Below are 20,448 nucleotides of genomic sequence, written 5' to 3'. Positions count from 1 at the left end.
CCTTCTGGACCTGCATACTGAGGTTAAGAAGGCATGGAAGAACCCGTATTCGGCCAGAATTAATCTGCATCAGCAGGGGAATTTCGCTGATGTGAAGGGATTGGGCCAGTACGGGTATGTTTCGATGCCTCCCATTGACGAGACGTTCGCGAACTATCTCGCCACGGGCAGCGCACCGACACTTAAAGCTCCGGTTCTGCCATCCAGACCCCTTAAAATGACATCTCGTCTGAACGGCAGAGCATATGCTGCTGCAGGCCAGGCTGGTGCTGCTTTACACACTATGGCGGTGTTACAAGCATACCAGGCTGTCCTGCTGAAGGACCTGGATCAGGGGCAAGGTTTGTCCCCTGAAGCGGTGGCTGAGTTGCGCCAGACCACAGATCTTGCTCTCCGGGCCACCAAGCAGACGGCCGCCTCGATTGGTAGATGGTGGCTATGGAGAGGCATCTGTGGTTAACACTCTGAGGTCTGAGGTCTTTTTTTCTTACCAGTGTGAAAGAGACTCAAAATACTCCGTTAATGTTGCACATACAATTAAGAGTTATACACCATTTTAATCTGTGGAATATCTTCTTTTATTTGTGTACACTAGTAAAAACAAAATGTTGTGCTTTTTGTAAAATAAAGAAAACTAACATGATGCATGATCTCTCGTCTCCCTCTGAAGGAAGTCCAATCTGATAGTTCTCAGAAAATGAACTGTAACTTAGTGAATACTAATCACAAAAAAATTAGACTTATGTCTAAAAAAACTTTTAAATGTCAGGTTTTAAATCGTGTAAGTCAAATCGAAAACAAACATTCTGTGTTTATGTAATCTGTATGAAAAGAGAGCCATGTCAGAAATCCGTGATTCAGCTCATTATCCGCTAATGCGGCCACGCCCACGGAGGGATCGCTATTTAGACGCAAATTCTGAGTCAATATATGCATTCATCGTCTCAATCGTGTATTTATTGCCTTGAAAAGTGTTTTGAATAGCCATAGTTAGTGATCTCTGGCCTCTGTTAGTTCAGTTATTTCCTGGATTGCCTATTCTTCTTTAGCAGGCATTTGTGGACTAAAAGTGCACAGAGCGCCCTCCGGTTGCAAGTATGAATTGTAAACACAGTATCCAGCGTTCACAGTGATGACAATAAATAATGAATAAATACTCCTCTGTATAGAAAATTGACATAAACATGAGAATCCTTCAATATTTCTCCAAATGTGCATGCTTTTAAGCTAAAAGCCTATATGAAATGCCATAGAGGTAACATAATTGTTCAGACACTTTGCATCACAGAAATACATGATATTTTAAAGAATATAATAGAATACCATTATTGTAAATTGTAATAATTTTTCACAGTATTGCTGTTTTTTCTGTATGTTTGATTTACATCATGATGAGATTTGAATCATGATCACAGAGGGTTTTTTCACAGCCTACCTGACTGAAAGGCCTCATTAATATGCAAGTCATTTCAGGTCATTATTATGTGATTCACGCCTCCACGCATACTGTGTTTCTTGACCAAAGATGTTTTAGAAAATTTAAATCTCTGTATTGTTTTATATGAACAAGCAGGCAACATAATTTTTACCTCATTTTGAAGCAAAAACTCTAGTCTACAACCTCAAATACCCAGAAGTCTTGTGAACAAAGATTTAATATATATTTTTTTGGCTTTATTTCAGTGACTCATAACCACGCATAAACGTTATTCCTTCAAAAACACAAACATGTACATACATGTTCCTCACATACTACTGTAGCCTAGTTTGTGCTGAATACAGTGTAATGACACTTTTTCCATTAATATGTTTATGAACAACTGGAAAAAGCACAAATGTCAGGGCATGTCAAAACTTCTCCAGGGCCCTGAAAATCCTCAGACCCCTGAGGGTTAAACATGGCGGACATCGGGGAGAAAGAAAAGGGCTCTCTCCTCGATGCCCTGATCTCGCCATCTGAGCTTTTCTGTGCATGTTCAGGATTAACACCTTTGAACAGTCAGGCCGGTGGCCGGCCTATGATGACATTTTTTCTGAAGGTCCGCCTTCTGGCTTGATAGTGAAAAGGTTCGGTAGGTTTACGGAACCAGGGATATCGTTCTTCCCCTTTGGTAAGGAATGAAGACGGAATCTTTGGTCTGCGAGCCACGGGAAGGTAAGACAGGGTCTGATTTGAAATTATTAAAATTTTGACCTTGTTTTTATTTCTGTATCATTTCCTGAATGTGTAACAGTAAATGCATTAGGGGTTCTTTGGGCAGAACTGGAGTGTGAGATTGACTGAGTGAGCCACAAAATGGCTGCTGTTCAGTTTTTCTCTGTATGTTCAGCCGTTCGGCTATCTTCAGTATAGTTTGAGCTAGCACTCATCACTTCAGTTGATTTGCGGCGGCCTTAGCAGGCTGCCCAGCATTTGAGCTTGATCTTTGCTATTTTTCTCTTTGAAAATAGTAGGTAGAGATCGGGCTTGTTTTAGCGCCTGTTGTTATGATAGGCCTGTACCTGCTGGCCAGGCAAGGACTAAGGTTGCGTATGGTGTATGTGAAGTTAAATCCCCATATGTATTTTAGTTTTGGCCTCCTCCTGAGGGAGTGGCCAGTATCTGTTTGCCCAAATTGTCCCCTTGCTTATGTAGGTGCAATCATGAGTTTAACAGCTAGGTTGTAGACTGTTTTGTTAAAAACCTGATGCTGTTTTCTCAGGTGGTAGGCCCTTATCTTTGAGCAGATAGTGTTGGCAATATATGTTTGCTAGGCCCCACTCTCTAGAACTTTCATGCTGTGAGAAAAATGTTCTCTTCCAAGCTACTTGATTTCTTTCAAGTTTGAGTTGACGATGCAGTTAACTCCGTCCTCTAGGCTTGGAGCAGATTTGAGAATCTGTGGTTGGGATATATATTTCTCCTTTTCTTAAAGCATGCATATCAAAGTTTCCTTTGAAGTTCTAGACGTTTGCCCTACATTTGTATGTGAGCTTAATATGCTGCCACAGGTTGACACCTGCCTATTGTCATGATCACCGTCTGTTCCTGTCAGTTCCCGGACTTCATCTCCCATCATCCTCTCTGCCACTCACCTGCACACACTTCACACTAATCACTTATCACCACACCCAGCTGCAGCTCATTACACGGACTATAAAGGACTCATACACACACCACCTCTCTGCTAGGTCTTGTTTTCACTTGTGTTACACTTCCAAGCGTTTCTCCTGTCTCTCTGTCTGTTCCGGTTCCCGTTACTGATCCCCGTCTGGTTCTATTGTTCTGTGATTGATCGCTGCCTGCCTTTTGACTACTGCCTGTTATCTGACTACGTTCCTGCCTGTCTCTGATGTTCCTGTTTGCCCTGTTTGACCATGCCTGTACGACCACGCTCAACATTTAATAAAGCTTTGCATATGGATCTCACTCTGAGTCCCGCCTTCGTTACAGAAGACTTCGCCACCACCACGATCCAGCAGCTTTCCCGGAGGATCTCTACACGGTATGGACATTAATCAATTATTGTTGTGGAGTACGCAGGGCACACGATCACTGGAGGATTACATCACAGAATACCTGAACATTGCATATTATTCAGATCTGCCTGACTGTGCACTTATTGACTTTTTCTGCGATGGTGTCAACCAACCACTCAAAGAACAATTAATTTGTGAGGGACCCCGTTCTTCTCTTAGTCATTTCCTGGACTATGTGTTATTGACTGTTGGTTCTCCGTTTACCGTGGGGGTCGCGGAGGAATGCGACACCGAGATAAACCACGTAATAGCCGCTGCGCCAAAGGACATTCACAAAATGGCGGCTACCACCATAACAACACCGAGCCACATCTCCGCTGATCGCCCAGAGCCACGTCACGCCTTCGCTGATCGCCCAGAGCAACGTCACGCCTTCGCTGATCGCCCAGAGCAACATCACGCCTTCGCTGATCGCCCAGAGCAACGTCACGCCTTCGCTGATCGCCCAGAGCAAAGTCACGTCGCCGCTGATCGCCCAGAGTCACGTCAGGTCTCTAGATCAGTCCGGGAGCGGGGAGGGTTGCGTTCCAGTGTGACCGATCCACCGTTGATTTCAGTCCGAGCAGCTGGCATCCCCAAGTCTCCGCCGGCCACTTCGCTCTCAAACCCGCCGGCCGCTTCGCACTCAAGCCCGCCGGTCGCTTCGCTCTCAAGCCAGCCGGACGCTTCGCTCTCAAGTTCGCCGGTTGCAACGCTCTCAAGTTCGCCGGTTGCAACGCTCTCAAGTTCGCCGGTTGCAACGCTCTCAAGTTCGCCGGTTGCAACGCTCTCAAGCGCCCTGGACGCGATGGACAAAGTGGCTGCCTTGCCAGTGCCCTCGGGCAAGATGGCCGCCCCTGCAATGAGTAAGGATGTAGGGGGCGTTCCAGCCAGTGAGTCCATTCCAGAGGCCGCTCCAGCCAGTGAGTCCACTCCAGAGCAGCCTGCTCTCCTGGTCAGTCCTGTCTTGGCCCAGAGGGCTGTGCTCACTTTTTATGTTTTGGCTGTCCTGCGTGCGTTGAGGATAAACTCGAGCTCTATGGACTTTGGAGCAGTCTGCCAGCCCGAGCAGCCCGCTGTCGTCCCAGAGCAGCCCGCTGTCGTCCCAGAGCAGCCTGAGCCTGCTGCCGTCAAAGAGCGGCTCGCTGCCGTTCTAGAACAGCCTGTGCCCATCCCAGAGCTGCCCGCTCTCACTGACACGGCCACGGAGGCCGTCACCGAGCTGCCCGCTCTCACTGACACGGCCACGGAGGCCGTCACCGAGCTGCCCGCTCTCACTGACACGGCCACGGAGCACCCTTGGTCGGCCCTGTCACCATCGCTCAGGCCATCTATCCTGCAGGCGCCACCCGAGCTCCTTGCCCATGAACCCGACAATGCCTCCGTTGATTTCCCCAAGAACTTTTTTGGGGGGGGCAGTATACCTAGGGGTGGGGAGCTTGTGGGTGGGGACCTTGCCTGGTCACTGCCGTCATCGGCCTTTGTACTGTTATGGCCACCCATGGACTGTAGCCCACTATGGCCATTAATGGATTCTGACCCACCGTGGTCATTCACGGACTCTGTCTCGCCGTGGCTGCCCAAGCCACCTGACCTGCCATGGCTGCCTGAGCCACCTGACCTGCCGTGGCTGCCCGAGGCTCCTGACCTGCCGTGGCTGCCCGAGGCTCCTGACCTGCCGCGGCTGCCTGAACCACCTGACCTGCTGTGGCTGCTCAAGCCACCTGACCCGCCGTGGCTTCCTGACACACCTGACCTGCCGTGGCTGCCCGAGGCTCCTGACCTGCCGCGGCTGCCTGAACCACCTGACCTGCTGTGGCTGCTCAAGCCACCTGACCCGCCGTGGCTTCCTGACACACCTGACCTGCCGTGGCCGCCCGAGCCACCTGACCCGCCGTGGCCGCCCGTGGCACCTGACCCGCCGTGGCCGCCCGAGCCACCTGACCTGCCATGGCTGCCCGAGGCTCCTGGACCTGCATTGGGGACCCCGTTTATGTCTGCATGCAGGTCTCCAATGCACCCACCCTCCCTCCCTAGCTGTTCCTTTTACGCCGCGAGGACGCGCCTTCCGGGAGGGGGGCGTTATGTCATGATCACCGTCTGTTCCTGTCAGTTCCCGGACTTCATCTCCCATCATCCTCTCTGCCACTCACCTGCACACACTTCACACTAATCACTTATCACCACACCCAGCTGCAGCTCATTACACGGACTATAAAGGACTCATACACACACCACCTCTCTGCTAGGTCTTGTTTTCACTTGTGTTACACTTCCAAGCGTTTCTCCTGTCTCTCTGTCTGTTCCGGTTCCCGTTACTGATCCCCGTCTGGTTCTATTGTTCTGTGATTGATCGCTGCCTGCCTTTTGACTACTGCCTGTTATCTGACTACGTTCCTGCCTGTCTCTGATGTTCCTGTTTGCCCTGTTTGACCATGCCTGTACGACCACGCTCAACATTTAATAAAGCTTTGCATATGGATCTCACTCTGAGTCCCGCCTTCGTTACACCTATGTATAGTAGGTCCTTTTTGAGAAAAGCTTGGCCTCTATCTAAGTGTTTGGTGACCCCTTTAAACCCCAGCTAGGAGAGTTTTTGTTGTCACTGAGTGCATCACCTGTTGGATTGCATACTCAGGGTGGATAGATCACTTTCTGAATAAAGTGTGTATCTGTCAGCTCCCTTTCAGTTTTCTGTTTATCAGCTATATTGCATATACGGTGATTGTAGGCTAGATTGTTAAGCCTCTTTCTAGTTAGCAATAGTGTCATATTGGCTGTTTAATGGATATCAGTTGCTCACATACTGTTTTGTTTTTTTAAACTGCTTCAGGCCCTGCAACATGTTTGTTTGAGGTGGTAGGCTTAATTAGCCTCCCTTAGACAATGTTGGTTGTGTTGGTTCCCTTTAGGTTGTATCTTGTGCTCCTGGAAACGGCCACGAGACTTTCGCCATGTGTCCTGAAGGATGCTAAGCCTACGGGAAGCCTTTTTGGATACACTGGCATTTGTTTAGGTGTATTTCTCTCTGAGAACTATTTCTATACACTTTGTTGGCCAGGGGCCCAAATGGTAGATTCAACCCCCTCTTTTGCGGGTTGTTTACCAGGCTTGGGTCCTAAACACTGCCACGAGCTGATGCCACGTGTCTGTTGAGGTTATAGGCCTTCCAGGCCTTCCTTAATACGTGTTGGCGTATGCTGTACTCCTCTTGCTTAAAGAGTAAAAGTTGCTTTTACTGAGTACACTGCTTGTTGGATTGTGTTGGGTGGATTATCATAAGAGCACTGTGCAGCTTTCTATTGCTGCCATGGAAGTTGTCTGTCTGCCGCCGGCTTAGACTGATGTTCAGAATGGCTTTACCAGAAACAGGCCTCTTTCTGAAGTTTACTTCTGTTTTTATGTAAATAAAACTGTTGTCATGTTGTAGCCCCTCTTGGGCCTCCATGAGTATGTGCTCTTGGCATAGTCTACCTGTTAGGTGAGCTCTGCGCTTCCCCTTGGGGTTTGTAATAGTGCTTAGCTCCCTAAGCTGATCATGATGGTTTGGCCTTGATCAGGCCCCGTCTTAAGGGTCAGCCCCAGGCTGGTTTGTGCTCCTCTTTTCAGGGTTTATAGCACACAGCCTCCTCAGTGCGTTAATTAAGCACAGGGTAGATCCTAGGTTGAGCGGATTATCTCCCCTCGATATGAGGGTTCATAGCACTCAGCTGAGTTCTGCTCTCTAGGATGCCCGTCTCTACGTGTGGGTCTGAGCTGGGTTCTGCCTTTCTGCAGTCACTCTTACCTACTATCTTCCTCAAGAATGCATTTTAGAGGCTCTGTATTCAGACAGGGTTGGCCTGAACTGAGTCTGTTCCCTGAGAAGACCAGGTCGGCCTCCCTGGTGGCAATGAGGGTGACCCTGCTCCCCTTGTGAGTGACTGGCCGAGGTTCCCTTTGGTTCCTTGGCCACATTCCCTTAAAGGAACCACTTTTCTTACAAGAAAATTGGGTTCTAGACGCCTTAGCGTTTTCTCTAGGCTCTATTTGTTAAAAAAGAAAGATAGAAGCCTTTGGGAAGTTCAGCTTGGGCTGTTGGCCAAAACGAATGCTGTCACTGACAGCCTGGTGTGACCCGAGGGGGAGTTGCTGGGCAGTTTGAGAACTGCTTTGAGGCCTTTGCCTCAGCCATATTTTTGGCAGGCACTCCCCTCCAGCATGGCGGCGTGGGTATATCGTTCCCCAATGCGTTCTGTCAACGCAGAGTGGAGTTCCCTGAGAACAGGGAACGAGACTCTGCGTTTCTTTGCCATGCTTCAGGTTGCTTGCCTTCAGAACAGTCCCGAAAGACGATAAGATAGAGACTGTCTCTCCAGGCGCTCCCTTCATATGTTCATATGCCGTATGATGTCATAGGTTGTCGCCGGCCAATAGGAATTGGAGTTGTTGGATAGTGCTTTCGACACCTGGGTCACGTGACGGTTCCCCATTACGTTCAGTCAACGCAGAGTCTCGTTCCCTGTTCTCAGGGAACCATGGTTACATACGTAACCTGAGACGTTTTTCACTGTAAATTTTACAATGAATTGTTATTTTTCACTTCCAAAAACTGAATTTAGCAGTATTTTACCGTAAAATTACATTAAATGTACCGTTAGATCTATTACAGTTATTCACCGTATATAGTACGGAAACTTTCTGTAAAGAAATTGACAGTTTTTCACCGCAGCATTTTTACAGTCTTTTACTGTAAAAATCACAGTCATTTTTTACAGTGCAGAACACACCAAGCCGACGCCAGCAAACTAGTGGCAATGAAAGCAGACTGTGGGGTTGGCTCACGTCGGCAGCGTCTGTTTCCAAAGTTGCTCTGACACACCAAACCGACGCTAAACAGCCGACGGCCAAGTAGCATGTCAGTTCTGCTCCTGCGTGAGATGAAAAGCTTTTCCGAACCAGCAGGCGGCAGTATCTGAACAACCAATCAGAATGATCAGATTGCTCGACGGACCGACGAGCTCCAACGTCGATTCAACATTTTGAATCGGCCGAAAAAAAGCAGACGAGGACCAACTTCAGCCGTTGGTGTGGAACACACTGGGAAAACTTAGTCGGCCGACGAAGAAAAACTCCCCAACGGCCGACCGTCGGCTTGGTGTGTTCCTGCCTTAAGTAGATCGTACAAAACATTGGTATCACCAGTCTTACAACATTTTTTGGAAATTTAGCTCTGTTTGTTTGGATGTTTTTTGGGGGTGTAAGTGAAATTGAATAGAAATTTCTTGAATAGAAACTGAAAATTTACTCATCTTATAAACAACTATCCAGACATTCAACAGTATATAAGAGCTTATGTAGAGCAACCTGTTGAAAGTAAAAAACTAAAATGATCTTCTTCTTGAAAGTCACACAAGATTAGGCGGCATAGCTGTAGAAGAAATTAAAAAATTCTCTTAACAAACTATAAATAACAGTAATTGACCAATCAGAACTCATTGTAGCGTGCTGCGCACAGTCATGCCAGAGCTCTGATTCAAGCAAGCTTTCGTCATTTTTCGCGTGTGTTCAAAAGGATCAGGACAATGGTTCAAGCGCATCTTTTGATGTTCTTTTAAAAAAAAGAGAGAACAGAAGGTATGATATTATTTTTATTAGTGTTTTAAAAACATTCCCCTGACACATTAGAACAAATAACGAACATAGCTAAAGCGCATTGATGCCATAAGGGATTGTTGTCAAGGTGAATTATTGACAGTGAATGTCATCACTGAGGTTATAATGCACATATGCATATAGGCTATGTAAGCTACATGTACATGTGTTTATTTATTTGTTTCATAAAAAATGATGGTCTCTGTTCATACTCCACTGTTTAAAACTGCATGAACCAACCATCCATTCAAGACACAGCTAACAAAGACTGTACCACTAATTGTTCCATGTAAGAACTCACAAACTCAAGAGTTGCATTTAATTCAGAAATAACTCTATCAATCAATCAGTCTGACATATCTTTCACTGAAAAACCTCACCAAATCTTTCAGAGCAGCTACTGAATCAGCATCCAACTTACTTACTGAGTTGCATTGTGAGTTGTGTAATCTGATTCATAACCAAATGTCTGTTAATGAGTTGGTTCACTTATGGATACCATAAAAACCTTAATTTATGTTCCATATCAATGCATCATTACTTCAAATTAGCCATTATAGGTTGCTCTTACTTGCTTTGTTCATGGTTATCCTAATTTTAATTGGATTAATGACATGAAATTGATAAGTATTGTGCTGCCACTTGTGTATGAAACAGTATACTCCTAAAAAATGCAAACAATATATGAGCTCATTAAAATGCTCTCAGGTTCTTAGTCAGATTTTTATCAGCATTTGATTAAATACTTTGTAAAAAATAAGTTAAAAATGTTATGCTATAAAAATATAACATCAAAATTTTTCTTTTGTACCACATAGGATTAAAGATCTGTAACGGGTGGTTTGAAAAACTCCTTTCCTCAAGTGATTTCACATGGAATGAGCCAGCCAAACAAATTCATGTAAATAGCATTTAAATTGCAAAACACTGTTTTCAAATATTGTTTGCTTAAGTGATTTAATACTTCATTAAATTCATGGTGCATGTCACATGGCAAAGCCCTATTTTGGACTGTTCAAAAAGTTCATTTTAAATCTGATTATCCATATATCTGCCATAAACAAATGTAACAATAAAGTCAGTATATCCTAACTTATGTAAATAGCTAATTAATCCTTATGTCTACTTGCCCAAGCTTGGTGAATTTGAGATCGTAACTTTAAAACCATACAGGTGTGCCGTGAATATACAATTTTCACTGTGCTGTGCTCAAGCAAGCGTACCAGATTGCAAGGCCTGCTGGGATGTGATTACTGGATGCCTGCTCGAGAAAACAAACTGCTCTTCAACTTCAACTGTGCGCTGAAGGAATGATTTTCAATAAACAGACCCCCTGCACTGAAGTGCAACCTTTAGACCTAAGAAAAGTAATGGGAGTGTGGTGTAGCCAATTTATGAATACATTACAGTGAATATTACAGCGGGCTTAACCACAGGCCAGCTCTTATATTTTCGAGCATTCTGGAGCTACATTGCATATATTCAGGGTTCCTGAATCTAATGCCAGCAGCACATAGGCCACGTTCAGACAGTAGCATCAGATACAGTTCTAAGTCCTGTTTTCAGTATATAATTTAGTTATATTCACAACTCACAACTCACACCTGTAAACCTGACTCACAACCTGTTTTCATAACTGCTGTGTGAATAGTTGACCCTGAGTCATTTCTAAAACATGGGTAAACTGGTTATCTTGCTTCATGTTTCACATTGCTCATAATTTACCCAGGGATGGGCTAACAATTAATCCTAGGAATTCATAATCCTGTTTCGCACTGAACATTTCTAAGCCCTGAGTTAACGTTCTTATTTGCATATTAGCTGAGTAAGTGTCATTGATTGGATGAACGCAGCACATCTTCTTATTAGATGGTGAGTTCAATTCATGTCGGAAAGATTTTACGAGTTGAACGCACAGTGCCACCACAAAGTCGTATGTGAGTGGTATTCTCTTTAAGCCCTGAGTTTAAGAGTTGGGGAAGTGTCAGTGAGAAACGTGGCTACAACAATACATTAGGTATTTAGCAGTAACATTGTCCTAGATAGCACATGCACATCGCAGAGATGTTTATATGATGTGCGTGTTTTCTTCTGGAATAAGCCATTTTTTTAGAATGTTTGCTCACCTGCAACGCATCTGAGATGTTTCCTGTCAGATGTTAAATATGTTTTTAAGATGTTTATGGTTTAGAATGTATGTAAAACTGACTTTTTAAAGGCGATTATCAGATGTTTGTAAATAGCAGATGCTTTCCAGACGAAGTGCTCTTTATAATATTGATATGACCCGCTCGTTTCAAGCCGCAACATAAAATATATATCTTTATACAACAGTTCTGTCTGGTTCTCGAATCTGATTGGCTGATAGCCATGCGATATTTCAGTGATAACAGCACTCCTACTGCCTTTTCACCGTTTGTATCACTCCGCTTGAAGTGACCGTCATGGCGGCCGATCAAATCAACCGTAATTTTTACAAATACTACTTCTTGTACCACGAACTGTAGTTTTAATTGTTTTTTAGGCGAGAATGTAGTTGTTTATACCTGAAATATGTGACTCATATTTAATAACAGCGCCCATTTTACAATTTGTTTTGACGTTTTCGGAGATGCGAGCTCGAGTGCGTCAGCGGCCGTTCAGTGCTTCTGTAACCGCAGAGAACAGCTTCATCTCGGCCATGCCTATGGGATTTGCCGCTGGCTCTTATAGTGGTTAAACATGAGACATAATTCAATTTGAGTACATAGAACGGGCAATCTTTGGTCTTATTAATCTATTATTTGTTCCAGAGCAAGTCGAATTGTGCTATATTAAATTTGATAATAATAAACGTTACATCCTTATATAGCATATTGGCTACAACTAGACGGGACATATCAGACTCTTCTCCGATTCAAATACGTAAAACATTAAACTTTATAAACATATGGTTTTTTGAGTAAAGAAAACGCTTTACATTTTTTTTTTCAAACATCAGATCTTTATTTACCTTTGCATTGCACAGAGGAGATGTCCAAACTGCGTGCGCACTTCATTCACGAGGTTAGGCGGATTAATGAGGCTTGATTGACAGTTTGAGGATCCAATGGAGTTAGGAGGTTTTGTCACAAGCTCTTTAAAATCCTTTTCATTCGTTAAATATTTGTAAAACCCACATACCAGCGTAAATGGTGACCTATTTTTATTTTTTTTTAATAACTAGTGCTTTATGTTTGACTGAACTGTACAATTGTGCTTATTTGTTGTTCAATAAATATTATTTTATATAAATATGTCCATTAAAGGTACAATTTGTGATATTTTTTTCCGCTAGAGGTCGCTAGAAGCCTATTCAAAACAAAGGCGTAGTTTGATGACGTAAAGTTTTAGAGTGGAAACTTGGGACATGTGGTCTCCATCTCAACGGACGGTGCAAAAGAATAGGGATTGGTGTCTGGAAGAACTCATGTTCGTGGATGCGATTATTAACGTTACTGTAGTATGAAGCAGAGCAGGACCGAGTGTTGTGGGAGCTGAACGAGGAGCTGGAGCGATTGATCAACACACGCCTCACGAGCAGCGGGACTTTTATTATGACACAGTCGCCGGCGCCGCTTCCGCTTTTCCGGTCATGAGTTTACGGGAGCTGTCCTTGTCGACAGAACCAGCGGCAGATGGTAAACAGTAATTATGTTCCATAAATAATTAACACAATCCACCATAAAACGTGCAAGAAGTAAATAAGGAACTGCTTGAAGCAAGCTAGTGGTTTGCTGGACGCTAGACTCTACTTCCGCATTTGTCCACGGCACTGTTGTCATGTGGTTTCTACGTCAGTAAAGGCGGTAACAAAGGCGGTAACTGCGTCATTGACAGGCGACTGCACTGCCCCGTGTCACTGTTTAGAATGGGAATTTTCTCATAATTTACAAGTAGTTGAAAACATTAGAGATATTGTTAGTAATCAGCTGGACAAAATATATAACACTAGCCTAGTGGTTTTTGGATATTTTACTGCAAAAATTTTACAAATTGTACCTTTAAGTAATATGGATTGAGTGAACATTACATTAATACGCCATTAGATGGCGGCAACACTTTACAGGAGAATGAGTCAGTGAAGCACAAGAGACTTTTAAATTGGAAGGAACTTTTGCAAAAGGAAGTTGTTTTAGCGCTGTGGTGCTATGGAAAATTCCCAAAGCTGTAAAAAAAGATCACTTTCCTCAGCGGACATTCAAACGGACTTGTATAAAGGATATAATATTATGGACATCGACTTGAAGAATGAATGTAATGCAATATACCAGACACAGGTAATAGCCTTCTCTCTCTCTCTCTCTCTCTCTAATACTGTAGAAAATTCAATGTGTTTCAATGAAGCGACTCAATGCTCCTTCGTTACTAGTTCTAAAGTGACGTTTTAGAGTTAGCAACGGAGGCTTGGTCCAACTGTCAAATTGAGATTTGAATCCGTGGCGGAAGGAAGTAGTGCTGGACAAAAGAGGGTTTTAAAGACACTCCGTTGTTGTTCTTATTTATTTACACACTCGTGCCGTCGAACTGTTGTATAAACGCAATATCACACTCGTAGCCATGCGATATGGCTGTATATCAGCACGCTGTGATTACCTACGGACGAATCACAGCGTGCTGATATACAGCCATATCGCACGGCTACTCGTGACTCCAAGTGACTCCCAAATATAGTGACTCCCAAATATAGAAAAAACCCATTGCAAAAGTAAAGTGTCACGGTTTGTTTTCTTTTGAATGTAGATCTGTGAAGTATGAGAGCTGAATAGCTCATATAGCCCCATTTCCACCAAAATTAGCAGAACAATTTGTCCCAGGAACTCCCCTGAATACCGAATACCACCCTAAAGTCCCTAGTTCCTGGGGAAAGTTCCTGCAATGGAAATATGGCTTATGATTTATAATTCACACAAAATCTGTGCTTTCATGCTTAGAGATGTTTATCTGAAGTAAAGTAACCCTGAAACATGATCCAGAGACAAAGCTGCTTTCTGGAAACCCCTCAAGCTGTATTAAAAACAAACAAAAAACAACATTTTTTACTCTCATGAATGCTGAAAAACCGGTTTCATTTTTTTTTTCCTGAAATGTTGTCAAAGAGAAACACCTTCCACATCTTCCTGTGGTTTTCTGCCCAAATAAAAGCTCAATGATTTAATGTTTGAAAGCAAGAAATAAAGAAATCCATAAATGTTAGTACTGTAATTTTACTGTTGTTCTGTAAAATAAAATAATAATGATTTATATCATATCAGCTCTATTAATACTTTTTAATGTTTTCATTATAACTCTATTACTGTCACATTGTTTTGGGTTTGTTTCATGTTTATATTTTCATGTCTTTTATTTTGTAATTCTCACAGTCTTGTTTCCTGGTTTCTTGTAATGTGACTTCCTTGCCCTCATGTGATCATGTTTTTCTGCTCCCCTTGTGAATGTGTCAGAGATTGTATACATGGGTTTCAAAGACGTCACTTCCGCTATGCTCGCCGCCATGTTTGGGACCGGTCACAGGCAGCTGCGCGCCCTGTTAAAGTCTATGGTGACAGCAGCAGCTACCAGAGGAAGGCCAACAAAATGCTCTCAGAAAGTTCACAACAAGTTTACAATATATCTGGGATATGTGGTGCTGTTAGCCGTTTCAACAGTCGTCAGAACTACAAATTTATTTGAAAATATTGTGAATTCTAGTTGCTGTGTTTTCGGCGTGTTGTTACAGGATGAACAAATTCACGACACCAGCTGACTACATTGCTTAGTTCAAGTACATGCGTGCATGATTTTGTGCAAATATAAGTTGTAATTTAATGTCTATCTTGTATAAATATATATGAATTACCCTATATAGGATGTGCCCCGTTGAGTAAATTAACCTTCTAGCAAAGCGCTTCAGTTGTCCGGTGTTCATTCAGCGCACGCAGCTCAAATAATACAATGAGATGATTTGAGAAAAAATTAAATCATGATCCTTATTATTAATCAAACTATGTGTTGATGAAAATAATACTAGAACAATATAAGAGCTAGGTATTAAAAATAATGCATTAATTTTCTAAAAGAAATATTAAAGTTTTAATATTACTGTGTAGTTAAACATTTTAATGACTTGATCATTGCTGTTTGAGCTGCGCACGCTGAAGCTGAAGAGAATAAAAAACCCATAAACTGAAAGTTAATTAACTCAACGGAACACATCCTATATAAAATAATCCAGATATTAATACAAAACAAAAATAATATTACAACTATTTGTACAAAATCACGCACAGATGAACTTGAAGTAACGTCATTGAAACACCGAAACACAGCAAATAAGCCCAAATAATTCACAACGTCATTTTACAAGTATATACGATTATAATATCATGTATAAGAAGAAGACAGTCCCAATCATATTAATGTCTTACTTTTTGAGTGCTCGCGCTGAAGCTATAGATGATCATCAGCTCTGTGGGTTATTTACCTCAACGAAACACATCCTTTATGAGAATAATCAGATAGGCTATACTTAATAAAATTATTACAAGTTTTATCTGCACAAAATGATGCGAATGCACAAGTGAAGTTTGAACAAGTTATGTAATCAATGTTTAACTCAGTCGCTCTTACCACAACAACACGCTGAAACAACAACACAGAGAATTCACAACATTTTATTACAATAGTGTTCTCGTTATAATGTTATGTAAATTACAGTCCCAGCAGTTATTAATGTTGTGCATTGCTGTTTGGCTGCCAGTGGTGTGGTCCCTTCTGACTGAAGCCAATAATTCTGCCGATCTAAATACTTTGGGATCAAATAAATTTGTAGTTCTGACGACTGTTGAAACGGCTAACAGCACCACATATCCCAGATATATTGTAAACTTGTTGTGAACCTTCTGAGAGCGTTTCTTTGGCCTTCCTCTGGTAGTTGTGGCTGCTGTGACCGGTCCCAAATACGGCGGCGATAGAATACAGTGACGTCACATGAAACCCATCTATATAATAGGGAGATATAAGAGGGTCAGTATCTCTTTCCATTGGAGAAAGCGTAACGGTTAACTTAATCACGTGCGGTGCCTCTCAGCCTATCGTGTAATTGCAACGTGTCGGTGTTGCAATAGAGATGAAACGTAAACGGATATCCACAGCGAAGGGTATTTTAATGGAGAACTACAGAGCAGAAGCATACACACACAATATAACATTACATTTGGACAGAGAGTGAGTCCAATATAAGCTAATGAGGAAGTCCAGGTGATGAAGATCGGTGATGATGGGGAGAAGACGAGTGAAGTGAGTGCAGGTGTGGAGAACAAGAGGATTATGGGAATTTGAGTCCTGGAGACAAGGGATCTGTGACAGTAATGGCAGTGACACCAGTTGCAACATTCCCTAGTCTTCCTTCTCATGAAAAAATACATTTTTATCAAGCTAAAATCTACATATAGTTCCCAACGAAAGTATTTTTTAGTGTAAAACATGCTGAAGATTAGCGAACAGGCTGTCGATTAATTAAATTAGATGCACTACTGCTACAAAATCAGTAAAAATGTATTAATATCATAAATAATATCATAACATTACTTTTGGGTGATTGGGACAGTGCATAAAGGCTTTGCTAATTAAGAAAATTATTAGCCTTGCAATAGAGAACCACTGTATTCTATATATGCTCTAAATCAGTGGTTCCCAACCATGTGCAAGCCCTAATCAACCACAAAAAATATTCTTGAACTAGGTAGACAACCAACAACCAACCAAATTCTGAAAATAGAAACATCATAGTTAAACTTTTTTTTTTTTTTTTTTTACTGATTTTGTTGCCATAATAAAAGGTTTGTGCAGGTTAAATGTGTTCGATGCGTTCATGGATCATGTGTGCATGAAAGAGCATGTGAAATCAGTAGCGAACAGCCAATCACATGCCTTGAAACACAGATAAACTGCGCTTCACTTCTCATGAGAGAATCAGATTAATATCTCTCTTTTGCCAAAGATTAAGACATGAATATGAAGTTCACAAATGCATTTACCTACGAGAAGCAGAAATGTCAGACGCTGTCCTCTCCAGCTGTTTGAAGGTATTCTCAGTTGCCATGGCAACTCTCAATGGCAACCCGTATGACAATTTAAAAAAAAAAGGATTTAGCGTCTTTCTAAAGATCAAGTAACCTTTAAAATACTTTATTTGTATACTTTTTTATAAAAGATTGTAAAGTATTGACTCTCACTGTCCTATACTGTAATGTCCTGCATGAGGCTACATGCTGAGTTGCGGCGCAGCGCCACCTACTGGTTCTGTCTTCCGGTTTGAAAAGCTGAGTCGGAGCAACGTCACAAAATCTGACATAATCGTGTACTTTCGGCCCACGGACATGGTCGAACATGCTGACGTAGACCGTTTCGAGCGATTCTCGACATATATTCATGACATAAAGCTCATTCAATCTCGGTCTCTTGTGGTCTTCAGTGCTACAACACAATGTGTTTTCCTGCGACGCGACCAGAGCAGAGGTTTGTGTGCATGTGGATTGTTTTGCTGTAATCTACCAGCAGAAATGGAAAATATGATCGTGTGAGATCGCATTACAGCGGAGAATTCAAATGTCACAAAAGTGCTGTTCATTCACCTCTGCCTGCTCTAGCTGCGTTAAACACGCGAACCGTAGGCTGTTTCCTTCAGCACAGCAGCACATGTGGTGTTTATATTTTGCTCACGATGCGCTCAGAACTGGAGTTTGAATACGAACACATGAAAAATACAACTGTTATGCTATACACGCGGAGCGCACATTCGCGATGAGTTTAACAACACTAGCCATGTGGCACATAGCTCATACAGAATAAAGTATCCATGTTTAAAGTTTTTATTTCACACATTCTCCTGCACAAAACATTAACCAGCACGTTGTATTATGCACACATATTTCATCAAGTCTTCTTCAAATGAATTATATGTGCAAACTGGACACTGATACAGTGGTGTAGCCAATCTGAACACGACGACATGATTATTCTAATAGACAAAAGACTGATTTTGAGACTGCAGTGCTCATAAACGTAATCAAAGTAGCCTAATATTAGCCCTATTAAATATTCTTTTGCATTTCTCCCTTGTGGTTGGGAGTTTGTTGTCATTTTCTCCATGCTCATATATATTAATATTCATTATTGTGTATAATGAGTGTGTTGTATGTCTGTGCTTCATTGGTTGTTCTCTCCACTCTTCCCCCCCTCTACACTCCCACTTTTACAGAGCTTTACACGCCCATTTTTACAGAGTTTTTGCAGCTCAGAGGTGTGAACAACCAGGCAAAAAAAGGGGGGTTTCATGACCCTTTAAATAACAACACTGAAATAAGAAAATTGCTGTTTATCTTTTAATCAGTACGTGTTAAAGTTCTACCTATCTGTTTGTCAGTCAGTTGGTCTGTCTGATCGATCGATCGATCATATAAAGCTTCCAAGAATCTATTGTTAATTATCTTTGTAGTTATTGCTCTTGGTGTGAACGGGTCTTCATGCTGTTCCTTCCATTTCTAATTGTTTCTTAATTATTTTTTATTTGAAGCAAGGATCACACATAAAAAATTGCAATAACGTCATATTGGGGAATAAGTGATCAAAATGAAGCAGTTACACTAAAAAATACTGTGTTCTCTCTAAAAAAAAAAAAAAAACAGCTGTCCATTAGCAAGCGTTTTACCAATACATGAAATCTTCATATACAGATGAATGTACAAAGGCACTATTTCCTTCTATGAAGTTACCATGGCTGCATCTGTTCCAGGCAAGGTAATGTTCAAGGACTAAACATAGAAATAATTTAACCAACGAGACTGATGGAAGCAACATGGTCAGACTGATTAAAAGCCATGAAAATAAATAATAAAAACAAGCCTTCATATATCACTCGCTATTGCCTCTATTCACTTTGCCCAAGCTATTTGCACACTATTTGAAACACCAAGCTCATTTATGCTCTTCTTAAACACAATCTCTGCTTGCTCTCACGGAAAAACTGAATCGCTGTCTTTTTATCTCAAAATGTAGACATATAGACCAAATGAAATGTGAGATATGAGTCAAAGACTGAAACAAACTGAAGAGGTTTTACATCTGTTCCCTCATTACTGAATATATATATATATATATATATATATATATATATATATATATATATATATATATATATATATATATATATATATATATACATCAATCAGGCATAACAGTATGACCACCTTCCTATATTTGCTGCCAAAACAGCCCTGACCCATCGAGGCATGGACTCCACTAGACTACTGGTACCAAGATGTTAGCAGTAGATCCTTTAAGTCCTGTAATTTGCGAGGTGGGGCCTCCATGGATCGGACTTGTTTGTTCAGCACATCCCACAGATACTGGATTGAGATCTAGGAATTTGGAGGCCAAGTCAACACCTCAAACTCACTGCTGTGCTCCTCAAACCATTCCTGAACCATTTTTGCTTTGTGGCAGGGCGCATTATCCTGCTGAAAGAGGCCACAGCCACCAGGCAGGGAATAACATTTTCATGAAAGGGTGTACATGATCTGCAACAATGCTTAGGTAGGTGGTACAGTATGTGTCAAAGTAACATCCACATGGATGACAGGACCCAAGGTTTCCCAGCAGAACATTGCCCAAAGCATCACACTGTCTCCACCGGCTTGCCTTGTTCCCAGTGCATCCTGGTGCCATGTGTTTCCCAAGTAAGTGACACACCCGGCCATCCACGTGATCTAAAAGAAAATGTAATTCATCAGACCAGGCCACCATTGCTCCGTGGTCCAGTTCTGATGCTCACGTGCCAACAGTGGGCACATGTACATGTATTGTTAGTTGATGTGAACTTTTATATTACACCTTTTAACCCTAGGATTCATCAGGTAGCCAAATCTAGCCTAAACCATAAAGTACTCACCCATCCACAGGTTGATGTCCTTCAGGAATGATGTAGAAGACTACCTTGTGTTTTTCCTTTATTGAGACTCAGTTTGTAGTTATAAGTCAAGTTTCACGGAAGGCAATCGTAACAATAAAATATCTCTTATTGGTTACAATTCTCAGCAGTTAAAGGTGCCGTAGAATGTCTTTTTAAAAGATTTAATAAGGTGTCCCCTGAATGTGTCTGTGAAGTTTCAGCTCAAAATACCCCATAGATTTTTTTTTTTAAATTAATTTTTTTAGCTGCCTATTTTGGGGCATCATTAAATGTGAGCCGATTTAGGCTGCGGCCCCTTTAAATGCTCACGCTCCCCACCCCCGGAGCTCGCGCTTGCCTTAAACAGC

The 20,448-nt window shown here is 42.2% G+C and overlaps 1 protein-coding gene across 1 annotated transcript in view; it reads left to right on the top strand.

Moving 5' to 3' along the window:
• Positions 1-4,306: 4,306 nt before the first annotated feature.
• Positions 4,307-20,448, top strand: part of gad3 (glutamate decarboxylase 3) — a 32,071-nt gene continuing 15,929 nt past the window's right edge. Inside the window, exon 1 of the mRNA XM_067364069.1 lies at positions 4,307-5,340. Within this exon, the coding sequence (XP_067220170.1) occupies positions 4,307-5,340 (1,034 nt within the window). The remainder of the gene's footprint in view (positions 5,341-20,448) is intronic.

The sequence above is a fragment of the Chanodichthys erythropterus genome, chromosome 16 (genome assembly GCF_024489055.1).
Source record: "Chanodichthys erythropterus isolate Z2021 chromosome 16, ASM2448905v1, whole genome shotgun sequence".
In the NCBI taxonomy this organism is placed as follows: Eukaryota; Metazoa; Chordata; class Actinopteri; order Cypriniformes; family Xenocyprididae; genus Chanodichthys; species Chanodichthys erythropterus.
Note: the sequence above shows the minus strand (reverse complement) of the source record. Positions and strands in the feature narration are given on the sequence as shown.